General features: G+C 41.6%; 1 protein-coding gene across 1 annotated transcript in view; it reads left to right on the forward strand.

Moving 5' to 3' along the window:
• trpc7b (transient receptor potential cation channel, subfamily C, member 7b) overlaps positions 1-17843 on the forward strand; it is a 248983-nt gene that overhangs the window by 217693 nt on the left and 13447 nt on the right. The window contains exons 7-8 of the mRNA XM_060903621.1: positions 8595-8790; positions 13690-13911. Coding sequence (XP_060759604.1) covers positions 8595-8790; positions 13690-13911 — 418 coding nt within the window. The remainder of the gene's footprint in view (positions 1-8594; positions 8791-13689; positions 13912-17843) is intronic.

A 17843-nucleotide genomic window follows, 5' to 3' on the forward strand; every position in this document is an offset into this window, starting at 1 on the left:
TCAACTGTCACTGAAGCCTGGGTCCGTACCAAGCATCCCTGCCGCATCAGCCAACAAGTAAAGGCCTCTGCATGCTCTTGCAACAAGGCTTTCGCAGATAGCTTTTCGCAGACAGTTGTAATTTATTGTTGAGCGGGGAGTAATAGGCGTGCGCGATGTTATTCACCGGCACAATGCAAGGGGGCGCGAAGTCGCTAGGAGTAGTTGGTGGGTGTGGTTAGTGGAGTGTTTATCCTCCGGTTACTTATAATGACTAGAACTTTTTTTTTTATAATGACTAGAACTGGAGTCGTATAGATGTACGTACTTCCTCACTTCCTCAATCAACCGCTCTTTATGCTGCTCCATCTTCGCTCGTGTTTTTAAAAATGCCGGTCATGAAAACAAAACAAACTGGGAAAGTAGGGAAGTGGAAGTGCGTGTACAGCGGGTAGAGTGGACCAATCAGAGCCCTCTTGTCTGTGGCGCTGTCTGCGAGGCTTCTGCGGTGGTCACAATTTTTGGGAGGTGCGTGCAGAGCGTCTGCGAAGGTGGGGGAGCTACGCAGACACTGTCTGCGACACCGTCTGCGAGGACTGGGTTGTCAGCATAAATTGGCCTTAAGTGTACAGTGGTGCTTGAAAGTTTGTGAACCCTTTAGAATTTTCTATATTTCTGCATAAATATGACCTAAAACATCATCAGATTTTCACACAAGTCCTAAAAGTAGATAAAGAGAACCCAGTTAAACAAATGAGACAAAAATATTATACTTGGTCATTTATTTATTGAGGAAAATGATCCAATATTACATATCTGTGAGTGGCAAAAGTATGTGAACCTCTAGGATTAGCAGTTAATTTGAAGGTGAAATTAGAGTCAGGTGTTTTCAATCAATGGGATGACAATCAGGTGTGAGTGGGCACCCTGTTTTATTTAAAGAACAGGGATCTATCAAAGTCTGATCTTCACTACACATGTTTGTGGAACTGTATCATGGCACGAAAAAGGAGATTTCTGAGGACCGCAGAAAAAGTGTTGTTGATGCTCATCAGGCTGGAAAAGGTTACAAAACCATCTCTAAAGAGTTTGGACTCCACCAATCCACAGTCAGACAGATTGTGTACAAATGGAGGAAATTCAAGACCATTGTTACCCTCCCCAGGAGTGGTCGACCAACAAAGATCACTCCAAGAGCAAGGCGTGTAATAGTCGCCGAGGTCACAAAGGACCCCAGGGTAACTTCTAAGCAACTGAAGGCCTCTCTCAAATTGGCTAATGTTGATGTTCATGAGTCCACCATCAGGAGAACACTGAACAACAATGGTGTGCATGGCAGGGTTGCAAGGAGAAAGCCACTGCTCTCCAAAAAGAACATTGCTGTTCATCTGCAGTTTGCTAAAGAGCACGTGGACAAGCCAGAAGGCTATTGGAAAAATATTTTGTGGACAGATGAGACCAAAATAGAACTTTTTGGTTTAAATGAGAAGCATTATGTTTGGAGAAAGGAAAACACTGCATTCCAGCATAAGAACCTTATCCCATCTGTGAAACATGGTGGTGGTAGTATCATGGTTTGGGCCTGTTTTGCTGCATCTGGGCCAGGACGGCTTGCTATCATTGATGGAACAATGAATTCTGAATTATACCAGCGAATTCTAAAGGAAAATGTCAGGACATCTGTCCATGAACTGAATCTCAAGAGAAGGTGGGTCATGCAGCAAGACAACGACCCTAAGCACACAAGTCGTTCTTCCAAAGAATGGTTAAAGAAGAATAAAGTTAATGTTTTGGAATGGCCAAGTCAAAGTCCTGACTTTAATCCAATGGAAATGCTGTGGAAGGACCTGAAGTGAGCAGTTCATGTGAGGAAACCCACCAACATCCCAGAGTTGAAGCTGTTCTGTACGGAGGAATGGGCTAAAATTCCTCCAAGCCGGTGTGCAGGACTGATCAACAGTTACCACAAATGTTTAGTTGCAGTTATTGCTGCACAAGGGGATCACACCAGATACTGAAAGTAAAGGTTCACATACTTTTGCCACTCACAGATATGTAATATTGGATCATTTTCCTCAATAAATAAATGACCAAGTATAATATTTTTGTCTTATTTGTTTAACTGGGTTCTCTTTATCTACTTTTAGGACTTGTGTGAAAATCTGATGATGTTTTAGGTCATATTTATGCAGAAATATAGAAAATTCTAAAGGGTTCACAAACTTTCAAGCACCACTGTATAACTGTTAAGTCGTTTTGCCGTGTTTTAAAATCGGTGCGTTTGCAATGGCTACATTAGCTGTGCAGCTAACCGCTTCCTGCAGTTAGCCAGGTACTCTGCGCTACCTCTGTTATAATAGCCAATCAAAACAGTTTTTACAAAGACACCCACATTCTTTTTTTTAAGTCACTCGTTCATTTTATTTGTTTGTTTGTTCAGTAAAAACCCAAACATTTGTTGAATTTATTTTATTTCCTCGCGTCGCACCTTAATGACGTCAGCGCGCGGTATTTTTCCCTGATTCTGGGCCGGGGTGTCGTGAGTGGCAGAGCAGCTCCATCGCTGCGATCCATTGAAAGTCAGCCCTAGATCCAATCTTTTGTCGGGAGCCGAGGTCGCGCGGGCGGCCCTCCAGCGGCACCGGCCACCCGTGGAGGCAGCGGTTCTCCTAGGGGTGAGTTGGGGGGAGGAAACGGCAAAGTCCCCACTGGTCTCAGGCTGAAAAAAAACCCGACAAAGTCCCAGTTTTACCATGGGCTCGAGTTGTACCATTTTTTTAGACAGGGCGGACGGACCAGGGCATTCGCCCGCCTGGCCGTGCCTGACGAGGAGCGCTCTCGGCCGGCTTGGGAGGCAGACGGCAGCCCCTCCCCCCCATGGCACAGCCCCTCCCCCCCCATGGCACAGCCCCACCCTCTACCCTTCCCCGCCTCCATGCTTCTCATTAGCAAAACGATGCACTGGGAAAAGGGCTGAAATGGGGCTTTCTTCCAGGAGGCTATATCTACGTTCCGAGGGTTCATTTCGAGAAAGACTGCGGATATAACATCCGGAAGCCTCCACGATCCCGTTTAAAGCATCAACAAACCACCATGCCATGGGTCCTTTAATTTTAATTAGCTGCATTATTAATGGTCAATTTTGTGTGTGGAAATGTCCATCTTAGAAGATTAAAAACTACATAGCAACAGCTACCAAAAGAGACTTTTACAGGCAGCTGAAGGATAGTATGAAAAAGAAAGTCACTTTACCTTGGACATGAAGAGTGTGTGTGTGTGTGTGTGTGTGTGTGTGTGTGTGTGTGTGTGTGTGTGTGTGTGTGTACATACACGTGGTGTTTTACTGTTTCTGGGCAGGGATTTCAGTACACATCAGATGGACAGTTCGCTCCATCAGCAGGAAAGAGGAATGAAAATGAAAAGAAGAAAGGCATGAAGATGATAACAGATACCTCCTTGTCAAATATGGAGACAGGGAGAGAGCGAGAGATTAAAGGGACAGATTAATTGAATTCATCATCGTGGTGGTTGCATCTATACTTATCCTACAGAAAGCTGAACCACCTACAAGAAGGAAGTCGTGTGTGTGTGTGTGTGTGTGTGTGTGTGTGTGTGTGTGTGTGTGTGTGTGTGTGTGTGTGTCTAAACATCACAACAACCCTTAAGATGGTACTAAAAGATGGTAGGATCATATCGCAGAATCCAATCTGTAATTTGCAATTCAAATCAAAGCTTATGTATTGAGATGCACAGAATATTTGCAATCCCACCCTTTACCGTAAGTGGACTTCATTGTTGTTATTCACGTAACTAGCTAGCTGAGTGGCACAAGCTTGCTCTTGTCATATAGCATTATAGTCATGCTGTTATTACAGAATTCAGTCCAAAATAGGTTCAGATTCCTCATTTCTTTACTTTGAACTTTACACAAAAGACACACAGACACATTCACTCACATCCAGAAAACACTCTGTGTCTGCGTTAAATGCTAGGAAAAGGGGAATAAGCTCATGTACAAGCAGAGGATTTTCCTGCACATTTTTTCCTTCACAAGGTGACAAATAATGTGGTTTATAAACATTTATATGTGCAATACTCATGTGCTTGCTCCTACTTTCCGAAGTGGGGGGAGGTAAGGGTGTCATGCGGAAATGGGAGCAAAATGGAATTTGAAATGTTAACCTATATCCTGGCAACTTACTAACATTAAGGGTAATCTTTTGTTATGGCTCTAGTGGGAATCGGATTTATACTGTATGTTGTGACCAGTTGTGATGTTGCTGGCAGTGACATAAATGATTTAGTGATGTTATACTTCCTCAATGTAAAGCAACAAGTGGCAAACTCAAAACAACAAGCAAAGAAAACATGGGCAAATAAGGCTGGAAATTATAGCGACACTGAAATTAAAGAATTGTTGGCTGGTTGTGCCGAAGGTAAAATTGCTCGTTGGATATCTGGGACTGTTCATGATGCAGTGGTGACAAGATTATTGGCATTCTTCATGAAAGAGGTCAATTATATGTCATATCCTGTTTTACACATCTCGTGGAGGTTTGTGCTCCATAACATTCTGTTAAATACAGTCAGATGGGAATACACAATTATTTTTCCATTATAGAGCACTGATGAAAATGAAAATTTGGAATCTATCCTGTGTTGTTTTTATCTCAAACATTTCATGGGGGGGAGGTGTTATTCCTGCCTTATACTCAGTGTCCCCAGGACAGGTTAGACTCCAGGATGAATTCATTCTTTCATTAGCTCCTGTAATGGAAACTTCTAATAAACACTTCAGAACACTTAGCAGTTGTCTTTTCAGTTACTGTATTTATTATAGTAGATCTTATAAAACAGAGATATAAAACAGGAAAAGGAAAGAAGACACCACCTCAGGTAATGCCGAGAGTGTGCACTCTGAGTTGTGTCTTAGTGGCTGTTATCTATTATACTCTAAAGGCATTTGCTTACTGCTCGCATCTGCACGTGATTGGCTCAAGGCTTGCCCTTGAAGCTAAACATAGGTTCTTTGTTAGGGCATGCACCTGGTGTGCTCTGAGATCCACAGCGGATGCGTGGTTAGGCATAATATAACATGAAACATAAACAAGGCAGCCTGCTTATCACCAGCCGTTGAGCCAAGGACACAGAAACACAGAGAATAGGAATGTTCATCTACTAAATTTCCTTCACACTCCTTAAAACTGATTCTCTGTTAGAAAGAAAGAAAGAAAGAAAGAAAGAAAGAAAGAAAGAAGGCACAACTTTATTCATCACACACTTGTGAAATTCCTCTCTGCATTTAACCCATCTGAAGCAGTGAACACACACATGCACACACGTGAGCAATGAGCACACACCCATACCCAGAGCAGTGGGCAGCCATGCTAACAGCGCCCGGGGAGCAGTTGGGAGTTAGGTGCCTCGCTCAAGGGCACCTCAGCCCAAGGCCGTCCCATATTAACCAAACCTAATTAGTTTCTTCCATTAGAATCTCACTTTTTATGTTTTGAGTATCAATAACACAATAGCACTTTTTTCCCGATATAAAAGTTATTAAGCTTTAAAATGATTTCTTAATGAAGCACTTAGAAAAACAATATAAACCAGAGGTACTATGCCAAGGGCACAGTGGTATCCCATTTCCACACCTGAGGCCTTGGGACAAAGGTCAAGGTCACAGAACTGAGAGAAATGAGGCCACTTGTCTGGAATCTGATGACAAAGGGAAAAGGATATAATACTTCCATGGTTAATAATATTAACTTAGTTCCTATCTTTCACCAATTTATTGATGCAGGCCAGTGAAAAATATGCAGATCATTGATCTGACCTGTCAGTGTCACTCCAAGGCAAAATCAATGTTCCCAAATGAAAGCCCATATATGAGTTCCTATTCGTGGTTAATAGAACTATGGCCTTATCTTGCTCTGTTTTTGAGATATACCATAGGCCATTGAAAATATGTGACCTAATATTTATCTAGGTCAATATGTCAAAACTATAAATATTCATTAAAACATGTTTTTTTTATGGTAAAGGAGCAAGGAAGCTCAGCGATCATGAAAAATAAACAAAACTGACTTTTGCTATAGAGTCACCCAATTGACAAGCTCAAGGTCACGTAACTCAGTGAAAATAGGTCAAATTATTGAACCGATGTGAAGTATTTTGAAGCCCCCCCAAATAGGTTCTCTATACCCCATTTGGTGAAAATTCATGAAAGAAATGAGGGAGGAGTAGCGATTTAATGCATAAGTAACTTTTGACCTCATTCTGGCAAAGGGTCAAGGTCAGAGGTCAAATGAGTGCAAAAGGTATTATGGTATAAGGGCCATGGAAGATGGCATGAAAGAATTTTGTCTAGCTTGTCCTGGTACTGTACCAAGTGGTCCCATTCATAGCCATTCCTGAAAAATTTATGGCATCATAAAATGGCATCATGACATCATGTGATGTCATGCATGATGTGGAGATCACAGATGGTCACTACCTACCATATATGCACACCGTTTCATCCAGATATCTTGAAAACTGAGCGAGAAATGATGCTTGTCTAACTACTACTACGACGTGTACACTAAACTTAAGCCATTTCAAGATCCCATGTCCACTGAAGTAGAAATGGGATAACTAGACTACATTTCCACAGAAAAAATGCAGTGTGCTTGCTGAGCTATAGCAGAGAGTCACCAACAGTAACCGAATCAGACATGAGGCCTCCTGCTCTAAAATCTGTTTTAAATGGCTGAGCTCACAGTGTGACTGTGCTGATATAGCAAAGGATTAACATCAAGCATGCTAACATGCTAACTGCTAACAGCTATCATGCCAACATACTAATGATAACATGCTAGCATGCTAACATCTAGCATGCTAGCATGCTAACAGCTAACATACTATGGCTAACATGCTAACTGTTAGATACTAATGCTAACGTGCTAGCAGCTAACATGCTAATAGTTAGCATGTTAACATGCTAACACCAAGCATGTTAACATGTTAACGATTAACATGTTAACTGTGAGCTTGCTAACATGCTAAGGCTAATATGATAACAATTAGTATGCTAACAGTGGCACGGTGGAGTAGTGGTTAGCGCTGTTGCCTCACAGCAAGAAGGTCCGGGTTCGAGCCCCGGGGCCAGCGAGGGCCTTTCTGTGCAGAGTTTGCATGTTCTCCCCGTGTCCGCGTGGGTTTCCTTCGGGTGCTCCGGTTTCCTCCACAGTCCAGAGACATGCAGGTTAGGTTAACTGGTGACTCTAAATTGACCGTAGGTGTGAATGTGAATGGTTGTCTGTGTCTATGTGTCAGACCTGTGATGACCTGGCGACTTGTCCAGGGTGTACCCCGCCTTTCGCCCGTAGTCAGTTGGGATAGGCTCCAGCTTGCCTGCAACCCTGTAGAACAGGATAAAGCAGCTAGAGATAATGAGATGAGATGAGATAATTATGTCGCAAAAAAAAAAAGTATCTTTATATGTAAACATTTCCAGTTCCAAAAATATATTTTCTGAACCCAATACCAGTCCTTTCTATTTGTTACAGGTTCGGGTCAAATTAATTCTTTTTTTCTTCCTCTGATATCCAATCCAATGTTTTCTGCTGGGTATCAGATCAGTGCGCTCGCTCTCTCTCTCTCTCTCTCTCTCTCTCTCTCTATTTTTCAAGTTATTCTTCGGTGAAACCTCAGTATTTGTGTTTCACCAATATCCCTGGATTGATTCATTACAAATGTTGTATCTTCTGGACTTTTTTTTTTTTCGCAAAACACTCTCCTGCTCATTATGAATCTGTGTATTGAACCTCACTTAGAAATCTTGAAAGGATGTCAGATAATGATTTCAGTATGGAAGCAGAGAAATCTCAAAAGGGGTTACGCTCCACTAGCACAGGGGGATTATGTTCCCATTGGGAAATATATGAATGCATGTAACATAGCACTTAGAAATAACATTTTTAGATAATATAGCATTTCCCCGATAAACTTTATTAATAGCTTAGTATGCACACACTGTCTGACTAATGTGACCACTTTAATGTGAGTTTTGGCTGTGTACAGTAGGGACTCAATAAGACACTCTCTCTCTCTCTCTCGATCCCCCCCCCCACACACACACACACATACACACACATTATGCAAGATTGAGTCATTTTGAAGCATGCCACCAGCTCCCCTGGTGATGACTGATCCCATGCTCACACTAAAAAAAAATAAAAAACCTACATTATTGTCTCTGAGTGCCCATTATTTTCATTATGATTTTTGCTATTTGTATTATTATGTGTATTTCTGCTGATATTGTTGTCTGTTGTTACTTTTTTACTGTAATTGCTACTATTTTCATATGTTTTTGCTGTTCTCCCTGTTAGCCTGATTCTTCGATAATATTGTACCGTACTACGTACAGTCATGCCAGTAAAACTACTTTAAATTGAATTAAAATGAATTGAAAGTGATCATTTGTAAAATGGCTCATGGCTTATGTGCTCCAGGAGGTGTTACAATTTCAGAGAAAATAACCACTTCTGCCTGCTCTCTTGGGGGGAAAAATAGAAGAATGAAAGAACGAATGTGCCAGTTAAGACTTGTAAATCACTTTCTTTGTGTTTCAGGGTGGAGGAGAGCTTTAAGACATTGTTCTGGTCCATTTTTGGCTTGTCGGAGGTGATCTCAGTGGTTCTGAAGTATGACCATAAGTTCATTGAGAACATCGGCTATGTGCTGTACGGTGTGTATAACGTGACCATGGTGGTGGTCCTGCTTAACATGCTCATAGCCATGATAAACAGCTCCTACCAGGAAATAGAGGTGAGGATTAACTTGACAGTTACTAATATCAGCTTTAATTTCATATTAAATGTTCTGTGTTTGTGCACTGAACATATTGCTGACTGTACTGACCGTGAGCCAATGTGTTTTTCATCCTTGGCTTTGCATGGTCAGAAATGAGTGTGTCTGTGCTGAACTGAGTAGAGCGACAGTCTGTCCACACAATCACAGTGACATTATTAAACCCACACTTGTCCAAAACTACACTAACATTACAGCTTCCTAATTAGTACAATCACATCACCAAAACAGTATTTCTCTGACCTGAAAAAATATATTAAATTAAAATAAAAATCCTGTCCAATTTCTTACAACTTGATACTTACCACTTGGCACAACGCTATCACTGTCACTCTGCTTTAAAATATAGCAAAGAGTCTAATTGCTAAACACAGATGACTAGTTTATTTTACCTGTACACAGTGGTGGCGTAGTGGTTAGCACTGTCACTTTACAGCAAGAAGGTTCTGGGTTTGAGCCCAGTGGCCTTTGCATGTCCTCACAGTTCAAAGACATGCAGTTAGGTTAATATTACATTAATGGTATTTAGCAGCCTGGGGAGGAGTTGGGGGTTAGGTGCTTTGCTCAAGGGCACTTCAGCCATTCCTGCTGGTCCACGGAATCAAACTGGTGACCTTTTGGTCCCAAAGCTACTTTTCTAACCATTAGGCCATGGCTTCCCCCATGTTGACATGGGGCGGCCTTGGGCTAAAGTGCCCTTGAACAAGGCACCTGACCCCCAACTGCTCCCCGGGTGCTGTAGCATAGCTGCCCACTGCTCTGGGTATGTGTGTGTTTACTGCTTCAGATGGGTTAAATGCAGAGGAGGAATTTCACTGTGCTTAAGTGTGCGTGTGATAAATAAAGTTGTTGTAAAATACAAAAACTCAGTTAAGGCTATGAATGTGACTCAGACACTTGATTCACTCAAATGTATTACAAAGCTAATGACATATTACAATGACAAATTGTTATAGTTATCCTCAAGGCAAACATCTCATCATCTGTAGCCGCTTTATCCTGTTCTACAGGGTCGCAGGCAAGCTGGAGCCTATCCCAGCTGACTACGGGCGAAAGGCGGGGTACACCCTGGACAAGTCACCAGGTCATCACAGGGCTGACACATAGACACAGACAACCATTCACACTCACATTCACACCTACGGTCAATTTAGAGTCACCAGTTAGCCTAACCTGCATGTCTTTGGACTGTGGGGGAAACCGGAGCACCCGGAGGAAACCCACGCAGACACAGGGAGAACATGCAAACTCCGCACAGAAAGGCCCTCGCCGGCCACGGGGCTCGAACCCGGACCTTCTTGCTGTGAGGCGACAGCGCTAACCACTACACCACCGTGCCGCCCAAGGCAAACATATGAGTGAAAATTTCAATCAGTTAGCTGTTTATTTCTACCACTAACATGGTCTTGAAAACTAAAGCAAAACTGTATTTATTCCATTTAGTCCAGATGTAGATTTAGATCCCAAAATGAGCCAGCCAGAGGCTACAGTGGCAAGAAACCACTCCCTGAGATAATGAGATAAACATAAGGAGAGCCTTTTAAGGAGGAACTGGACTAATGTGTAAATAGGACATTTAGTTGATTTATAAGAGTCCTGGGATGAGCAGTTACGAGGTACAGTACCAGTCAAAAGTTTGTACACCCCTATTCATTCATAGGTTTTTCTGTATTTGGACTATTTTCTACATTGTAGAACAATGCTGAAGACATCAAAAGTATGAAATGATACATGGAACATATATGGAATTATGTAGTAAACAAAAAAGTCTTTAAAAAACAAAAAAGTTTCATATTTTAGATTCTTCAAAGTAGCCAGCATTTACTGTACCTTGATGATGCTTTGCACACTATTGGCATTATCTTAACCAGCTTCATGAGGTAGTCACCTGGAATGCTTTTCAATTAACAGGTGCCTCGTCAAAAGTTAATTAGTGCAATTTCTTGCCATCCTAATGTGTTTGAGATCAAATAGTAAATAATAAAATACAGTAAGTATCCCTATTCCACAACTGTAGTAATCCATATTATGTCAAGAAGCGCTCAACTAAGTAAAGAGAACCAACAGCCATCATTACTTTAAGGCATGAAGTGACTTTTAATTAATAAAAGTTAAAGAAAAACCATTGAAGCAAAAAGGCATGTCTAAATGCCAATTCACACTAGGCACAAACATTTCAATCCACACCAGTGGTGTCATAAGCATGTCAAACTTGTTTTATACTGTTTTCTGTTCTGTGCATAGTTTGTTTTTTGGCCAGGCTATCACACAAACTGATAATCACATCATCAGGTTTTCTTTGGCTAATCAGACACATGGTACACCACCAGTCTTGCCAGAGTAGTTGGGGGTTAGGTGTCTTGCTCAAGGGCACTTCAGCCAGTCCTGCTGGTCCAGGGAATCTAACCAGCAACTTTTTGGTCCCAAAGCTGCTTCTCTAATCATTAGGCCATGACTTCCCCTTATGTGCATAAGTGAAACTCTAATAAACTCTACAGAAACTCTACAGAAACCTACTGAAATCACAAAACCACAATTTCTATTAAAATGTGCATTTTTTTTATTAATACCATGAAAAATGTGTAGAACATGATAAACTCAGTCAATAATTAAATTATGGCTTCAGCACAAGTAGCTGAGAAAAAACGTCTAGAAAACTTCTCCAGACTGAAGCGTGCGTTTGTGTTTTGATGGGCCTTCATCTCAGTCATTTTATAGACACTCCCCAATGCCCTTGCAGTTCATCGTATGAGTGCCTTCTTCGTGACAGTTTGGCAAAAAAAACATTAAAGTAGCTATGCAGTGTGATGAAGCTTGCAGAAGATCCTATTACATAATTCTGCATCGCAATGGGAGTTACAAACTGCGAGATATTAATACAGGAAGCTCAAGAGGTAATGAGCAACCAGTGAATGCAGTTAGTCAATGGGAGAGTTTGATAGCTTTGGCTGAGAGGGCATGTTGTTGTTGGGGGGGATTGTGATAGTTCTCAAAAGAGATTTATTCCTTTAATTATTAAACATTAAGCAGTTAAGTTTCTAAAGGCCCAAATATACTTCAGAGGATGCAGTCTGCTCACTGTGTGCACGCAACCCAAATTTCGTCATGCATGCTGTCAACATGAACAGTCCATGCAGCACCCAAGTTTTCTCTGCTTCCAATGATGCATACTTCCATACTATTAACATGCAAAAAGCAGAATGTAGGGTGTCCAAATACTCAGTCGGCATTTAATAGTAGTCGAACGATGCCCAGATGATCTACTACTACAGCCGTAGTATGCAAATGTACAACACTACGCTATCCCATAATTCAGCTGGAGCCGTCGAATAACCATAGAATCGATGTGTGCTGATATGTCCGCAAAATTTGGAGACACCCATGAACATGTCCAACAGAAATGTAAATTCACCTACTTATTGTTGGCTGTCCATTGTTAGCAATGATGACTGCTTCGTTAGGATGCGCAGAAACTCAGACGGGCTACGAGGCCCGCACCAGAGCAACAGAGTCGCCCACAGCGGTGGCATGAATGGCCTGGCTGAGCCGCCACCGTGGCAGTGTCTGACTTTGTGAGTGTCTCATGTACTATTCTCCTCTCCTAGCGAAGCGCCTTGCACAGTAAGGTAAGACAAACGATGTTGTGCCCCCATCGTGTTGTCTCTCTGGACCTCCAGACGTGATGCCAAGTGGTGCACAAAAGTTCCACAGACCTGACACGTATGGAAGTTGCCCCACAGTGACAATTGACTTACCAAGTGATGCCATCTGTTGGCCATTTGAGTGGCTCTTCCGCATGCCATCTGGTGGTGTGCCATTGACCCTGTTGGGTTCATCTGCCACAATGCACCGAAAAGCGCCCTGCTGCCAGCGCCTTATTGGTGATGTACTATTTAACCCATAGCTGGAACCCAGGCAGGTGCTACCATTCTGGGTCAGAGCAGACCTGGGAGCAATGGTGATTAACGGGTAACTCCACTTTCCCCAATACTCAAGTCCTCCTGGACCTGAGACTCACCACCGGTTGTAGTTTAAAGTCATACCCAGGACACCTACATATAACCAATGCATGAATACTGGAGTTTACAAAACAGATTAACATCAAACCATGCTGCTGTTTTTACTCCTACCAGTAGCTTGTATAGGAACACAGCTGAGTACACATCCTGTGTTAACCCAAGGTGGGCATAAGCTCTTGTTGGGAGGTGTAAATCATTAGTGTATCCACATAAGATCCATAACTACAGGAGGTGAGTCACACATGCAGAAAACTCCAGATGAAGAGGCAGGAGGAAAAGAGTGTGAGTAAAGCGTCAGGATGAATTAAGCAGGTCCCGAGAATGATCTACATAATCATACATCATTATGGAAATGTCCCTCTCGAGTTTTAGGAATGGGAATATGAAGAGTTGATTTGATTTGATTATCACTTCACCACATATCTTGATAATGTGGCTTATTCATTGTAACCCCATCCTTTTTTTTTTTTTACAATTAGGCCACTTTTTGTCAAATTGCCGACTGCTGCAGTGGTCACCAAAAAGTGCCAATATCACAGTCCTTTTTAAGTTCTAATCATAAAAACGGGGCTGTTAATATGATTTACATTGCCTTGTGGTCATTAAATGAATTTTAAATGTATTTTTAAGGATATGAACCATATAGCCAGAACAAATAGCATCAATGACCTACAGAGGAAACGTCAGTCATTTATTGATGACTGATGTTACATTAAATGTGCTTACAACAGTCACAGCTTTAGCATGGGATTAGTTATTGCTCATAGATTGTTGATTTTCCAGCAATTTCATTAATTTCTAACATTTTCCCCTTCCCCATCTCTCTCTCTCTTTGTAGGAGGATGCTGATGTTGAATGGAAGTTTGCTCGTGCTAAGCTGTGGTTGTCGTATTTTGATGAAGGTCGCACGCTGCCTGCTCCCTTTAATCTGGTGCCCAGTCCAAAGTCCTTCTATTATCTAGCCTTGCGCACTAAAGCATGTCTCGTGCACCTTTGTAAGGCCAAAAGTCATCGGCATGACAGTGAACTGGAGATGGGCATGCTCAACTCAAGACCAAAGGTTTGAGAAATTAAAAAATACTGACCTGTTCTTCCTATAAATCATAGGTAATTTTAATGTAAGTGTTAGGATGTTATGCACTGCTACAGCTGGATTACAACAGCACGTCTTCTGGGTAGTGCTTCAGTAACGGAATTACATTCACAGCAGAATGTGGTAACTTTTTAGTTGCAGTACTAAAGATAATGGCATTAAATAAAAATTTAAAAAATCACACTGTATGGGGTATCTTTTGACCCTAAAAAAGCATCGAAAAATTGGCTATGTTTAACTCTGAATGCAAAATCTTTTATGCGGAAAGAAAAATCAGTAACAGAATTACGTCAGAAAAAAACTGAACTTCAAACCAAGATTTCTCTGAAGCAACATTGCTAGAATTGGGGTGATGATTTTTAAATATGATTTGCAGTACATTGTGCCTTGGATTCCATACTTTAGTAATATCACTGAGCTGACGAGTCAAGGCAATCTTAATCATTTCATAATTTTGGCTTCTCTGCTGAAGAATTGCCCTTCTGTAAATATCAACTACAGTACAAAAGCATATCTTGACATTTTAAAGACTAAATTTTCGATCATTCTTATGGCATATTTGTGGTATAAAAAGGAAACTTATGTTCTAACTCTTTCTGTATATAATTACACTTTAAAACAAGTGTTGCCAGGCCAAACAAACCTCACCCAGTAGCACTTATTATGAATATGAAGAAAGATCTCATCTCATTATCTGTAGCCGCTTTATCCTGTTCTACAGGGTCGCAGGCAAGCTGGAGCCTATCCCAGCTGACTACGGGCGAAAGGCGGGGTACACCCTGGACAAGTCGCCAGGTCATCACAGGGCTGACACATAGACACAGACAACCATTCACACTCACATTCACACCTACGGTCAATTTAGAGTCACCAGTTAACCTAACCTGCATGTCTTTGGACTGTGGGGGAAACCGGAGCACCCGGAGGAAACCCACGCGTACACGGGGAGAACATGCAAACTCCGCACAGAAAGGCCCTCGCCGGCCACGGGGCTCGAACCCGGACCTTCTTGCTGTGAGGCGACAGCGCTAACCACTACACCACCGTGCCACCTATGAAGAAAGATGTCACAAAAAAAAAAAAATAGGTACCCTATGGGTACATGTGGCTACTGTTTATAAATAAAATTGTTTTCTGATCCCATGTCCATACAGTAAATAGAGTATATATATATATATATGTATATATATATATATATATAAAACCCCGATTCCAAAAAAGTTGGGACAAAGTACAAATTGTAAATAAAAATGGAATGCAATGATGTGGAAGTTTCAAAATTCCATATTTTATTCAGAGTAGAACATAGATGACATATCAAATGTTTAAACTGAGAAAATGTATCATTTAAAGAGAAAAATTAGGTGATTTTAAATTTCATGACAACAACACATCTCAAAAAAGTTGGGACAAGGCCATGTTTACCACTGTGAGACATCCCCTTTTCTCTTTACAACAGTCTGTAAACGTCTGGGGACTGAGGAGACAAGTTGCTCAAGTTTAGGGATAGGAATGTTAACCCATTCTTGTCTAATGTAGGATTCTAGTTGCTCAACTGTCTTAGGTCTTTTTTGTCGTATCTTCCATTTTATGATGTGCCAAATGTTTTCTATGGGTGAAAGATCTGGACTGCAGGCTGGCCAGTTCAGTACCCGGACCCTTCTTCTACGCAGCCATGATGCTGTAATTGATGCAGTATGTGGTTTGGCATTGTCATGTTGGAAAATGCAAGGTCTTCCCTGAAAGAGACGTCGTCTGGATGGGAGCATATGTTGCTCTAGAACCTGGATATACCTTTCAGCACTGATGGTGTCTTTCCAGATGTGTAAGCTGCCCATGCCACACGCACTAATGCAACCTCATACCATCAGAGATGCAAGCTTCTGAACTGAGCGCTGATAACAACTTGGGTCGTCCTTCTCCTCTTTAGTCCGAATGACACGGCGTCCCTGATTTCCATAAAGAACTTCAAATTTTGATTCGTCTGACCACAGAACAGTTTTCCACTTTGCCACAGTCCATTTTAAATGAGCCTTGGCCCAGAGAAGACGTCTGCGCTTCTGGATCATGTTTAGATATGGCTTCTTCTTTGAACTATAGAGTTTTAGCTGGCAACGGCAGATGGCATGGTGAGTTGTGTTCACAGATAATGTTCTCTGGAAATATTCCTGAGCCCATTTTGTGATTTCCAATACAGAAGCATGCCTGTATGTGATGCAGTGCCGTCTAAGGGCCCGAAAATCACAGGCACCCAGTATGGTTTTCCGGCCTTGACCCTTACGCACAGAGATTCTTCCAGATTCTCTGAGTCTTTTGATGATATTATGCACTGTAGATGATGATATGTTCAAACTCTTTGCAATTTTACACTGTCGAACTCCTTTCTGATATTGCTCCACTATTTGTCGGCGCAGAATTAGGGGGATTGGTGATCCTCTTCCCATCTTTACTTCTGAGAGCCGCTGCCACTCCAAGATGCTCTTTTTATACCCAGTCATGTTAATGACCTATTGCCAACTGACCTAATGAGTTGCAATTTGGTCCTCCAACTGTTCCTTTTTTGTACCTTTAACTTTTCCAGCCTCTTATTGCCCCTGTCCCAACTTTTTTGAGATGTGTTGCTGTCATGAAATTTCAAATGAGCCAATATTTGGCATGAAATTTCAAAATGTCTCACTTTCGACACTTGATATGTTGTCTATGTTCTATTGTGAATACAATATCAGTTTTTGAGATTTGTAAATTATTGCATTCCGTTTTTATTTACAATTTGTATTTTGTCCCAACTTTTTTGGAATCGGGGTTGTATATTCTATGAGGCAGTAGCCACAAAAATGAAGCGTAATCCAAAAATGAACAATTTAAAAATCACAGAAGTAAAATATACCAAGTGTCTGCACTTTATATTATTCTACTCTTACCTCTTACAGTTTTTGAAACTGAAACCTCTGATCCAAGGCTGACATACACACGTTGTCACCATGACCCAAACTCTTATTTCCTGGAAATGGCCCGGCGCTAGAACTCAGTGGAACACACTTTCCCTCTGTAATATGCATAAACATGTTTGAAAGCAATTTCTTTAGTCTAGTCCATTTATTTCGAATGGTGAACCGAATTGTATACACTCACCAGCTATTTTAATCGGAACATGTGTATGCGCATGCACAGTGCACGATTGTTACACTTACATTCTTACAGCACGATGACATAGTGGCTAGTGCCTCTATATGAGGTAGTAGCCACAACAAAAATGATTTTGACCTTTTTGGTGACCTTGACCAGATGACCCTCGAAATGTTGGAGGTTCTATTTGAGACTAATTCCCATCTATCCTGAAAGTTTCATGAAGATTGGTCCAGCCATTTTCCCGTAATATCGTTAACAAAAAAAAAACAAAGAAACCCGACCGAAAACAATACCTCGCTCCCTGGTGGACTCCATCCCGGGATGAGGTAATAAGTGGATAGTTGCGGTGTATTGAGTATGAGGATACTGTGACAGACAAATAGAAGCTCTTATTTGAAAACCAGCAGTTCATACAAATAGAGACCTGGTGTCCTATTACAACTGTCCAATAATATTTGTTTACCTGAAACTGCTGCCACTCACAGAGAGAGAGGGAATTTGTGACATGAACATACAGCAATGCACAGTGCATTTACAGCATACTTAGGACATGCCTTGTCAGTATTGGGTGATTTAATTTTGGCTACTAGTTCATTTGTTTTGGAAAATAGAACCAACATAGGCGGTTTTAAACGGGGGCCGGGGGGGGCCAGTGCCCCTGTAAAATTGCTCCTGGCCCCTGTTATGGCCCCTGTGCTGAACAGATAATAAGCTTTATTAATTTCGACGTGCGCTGGCTCGAAGATCGGAACTGACATGACAGAGTGTTC

The sequence above is a fragment of the Neoarius graeffei genome, chromosome 2 (assembly GCF_027579695.1).
Source record: "Neoarius graeffei isolate fNeoGra1 chromosome 2, fNeoGra1.pri, whole genome shotgun sequence".
NCBI classification, from domain to species: Eukaryota; Metazoa; Chordata; class Actinopteri; order Siluriformes; family Ariidae; genus Neoarius; species Neoarius graeffei.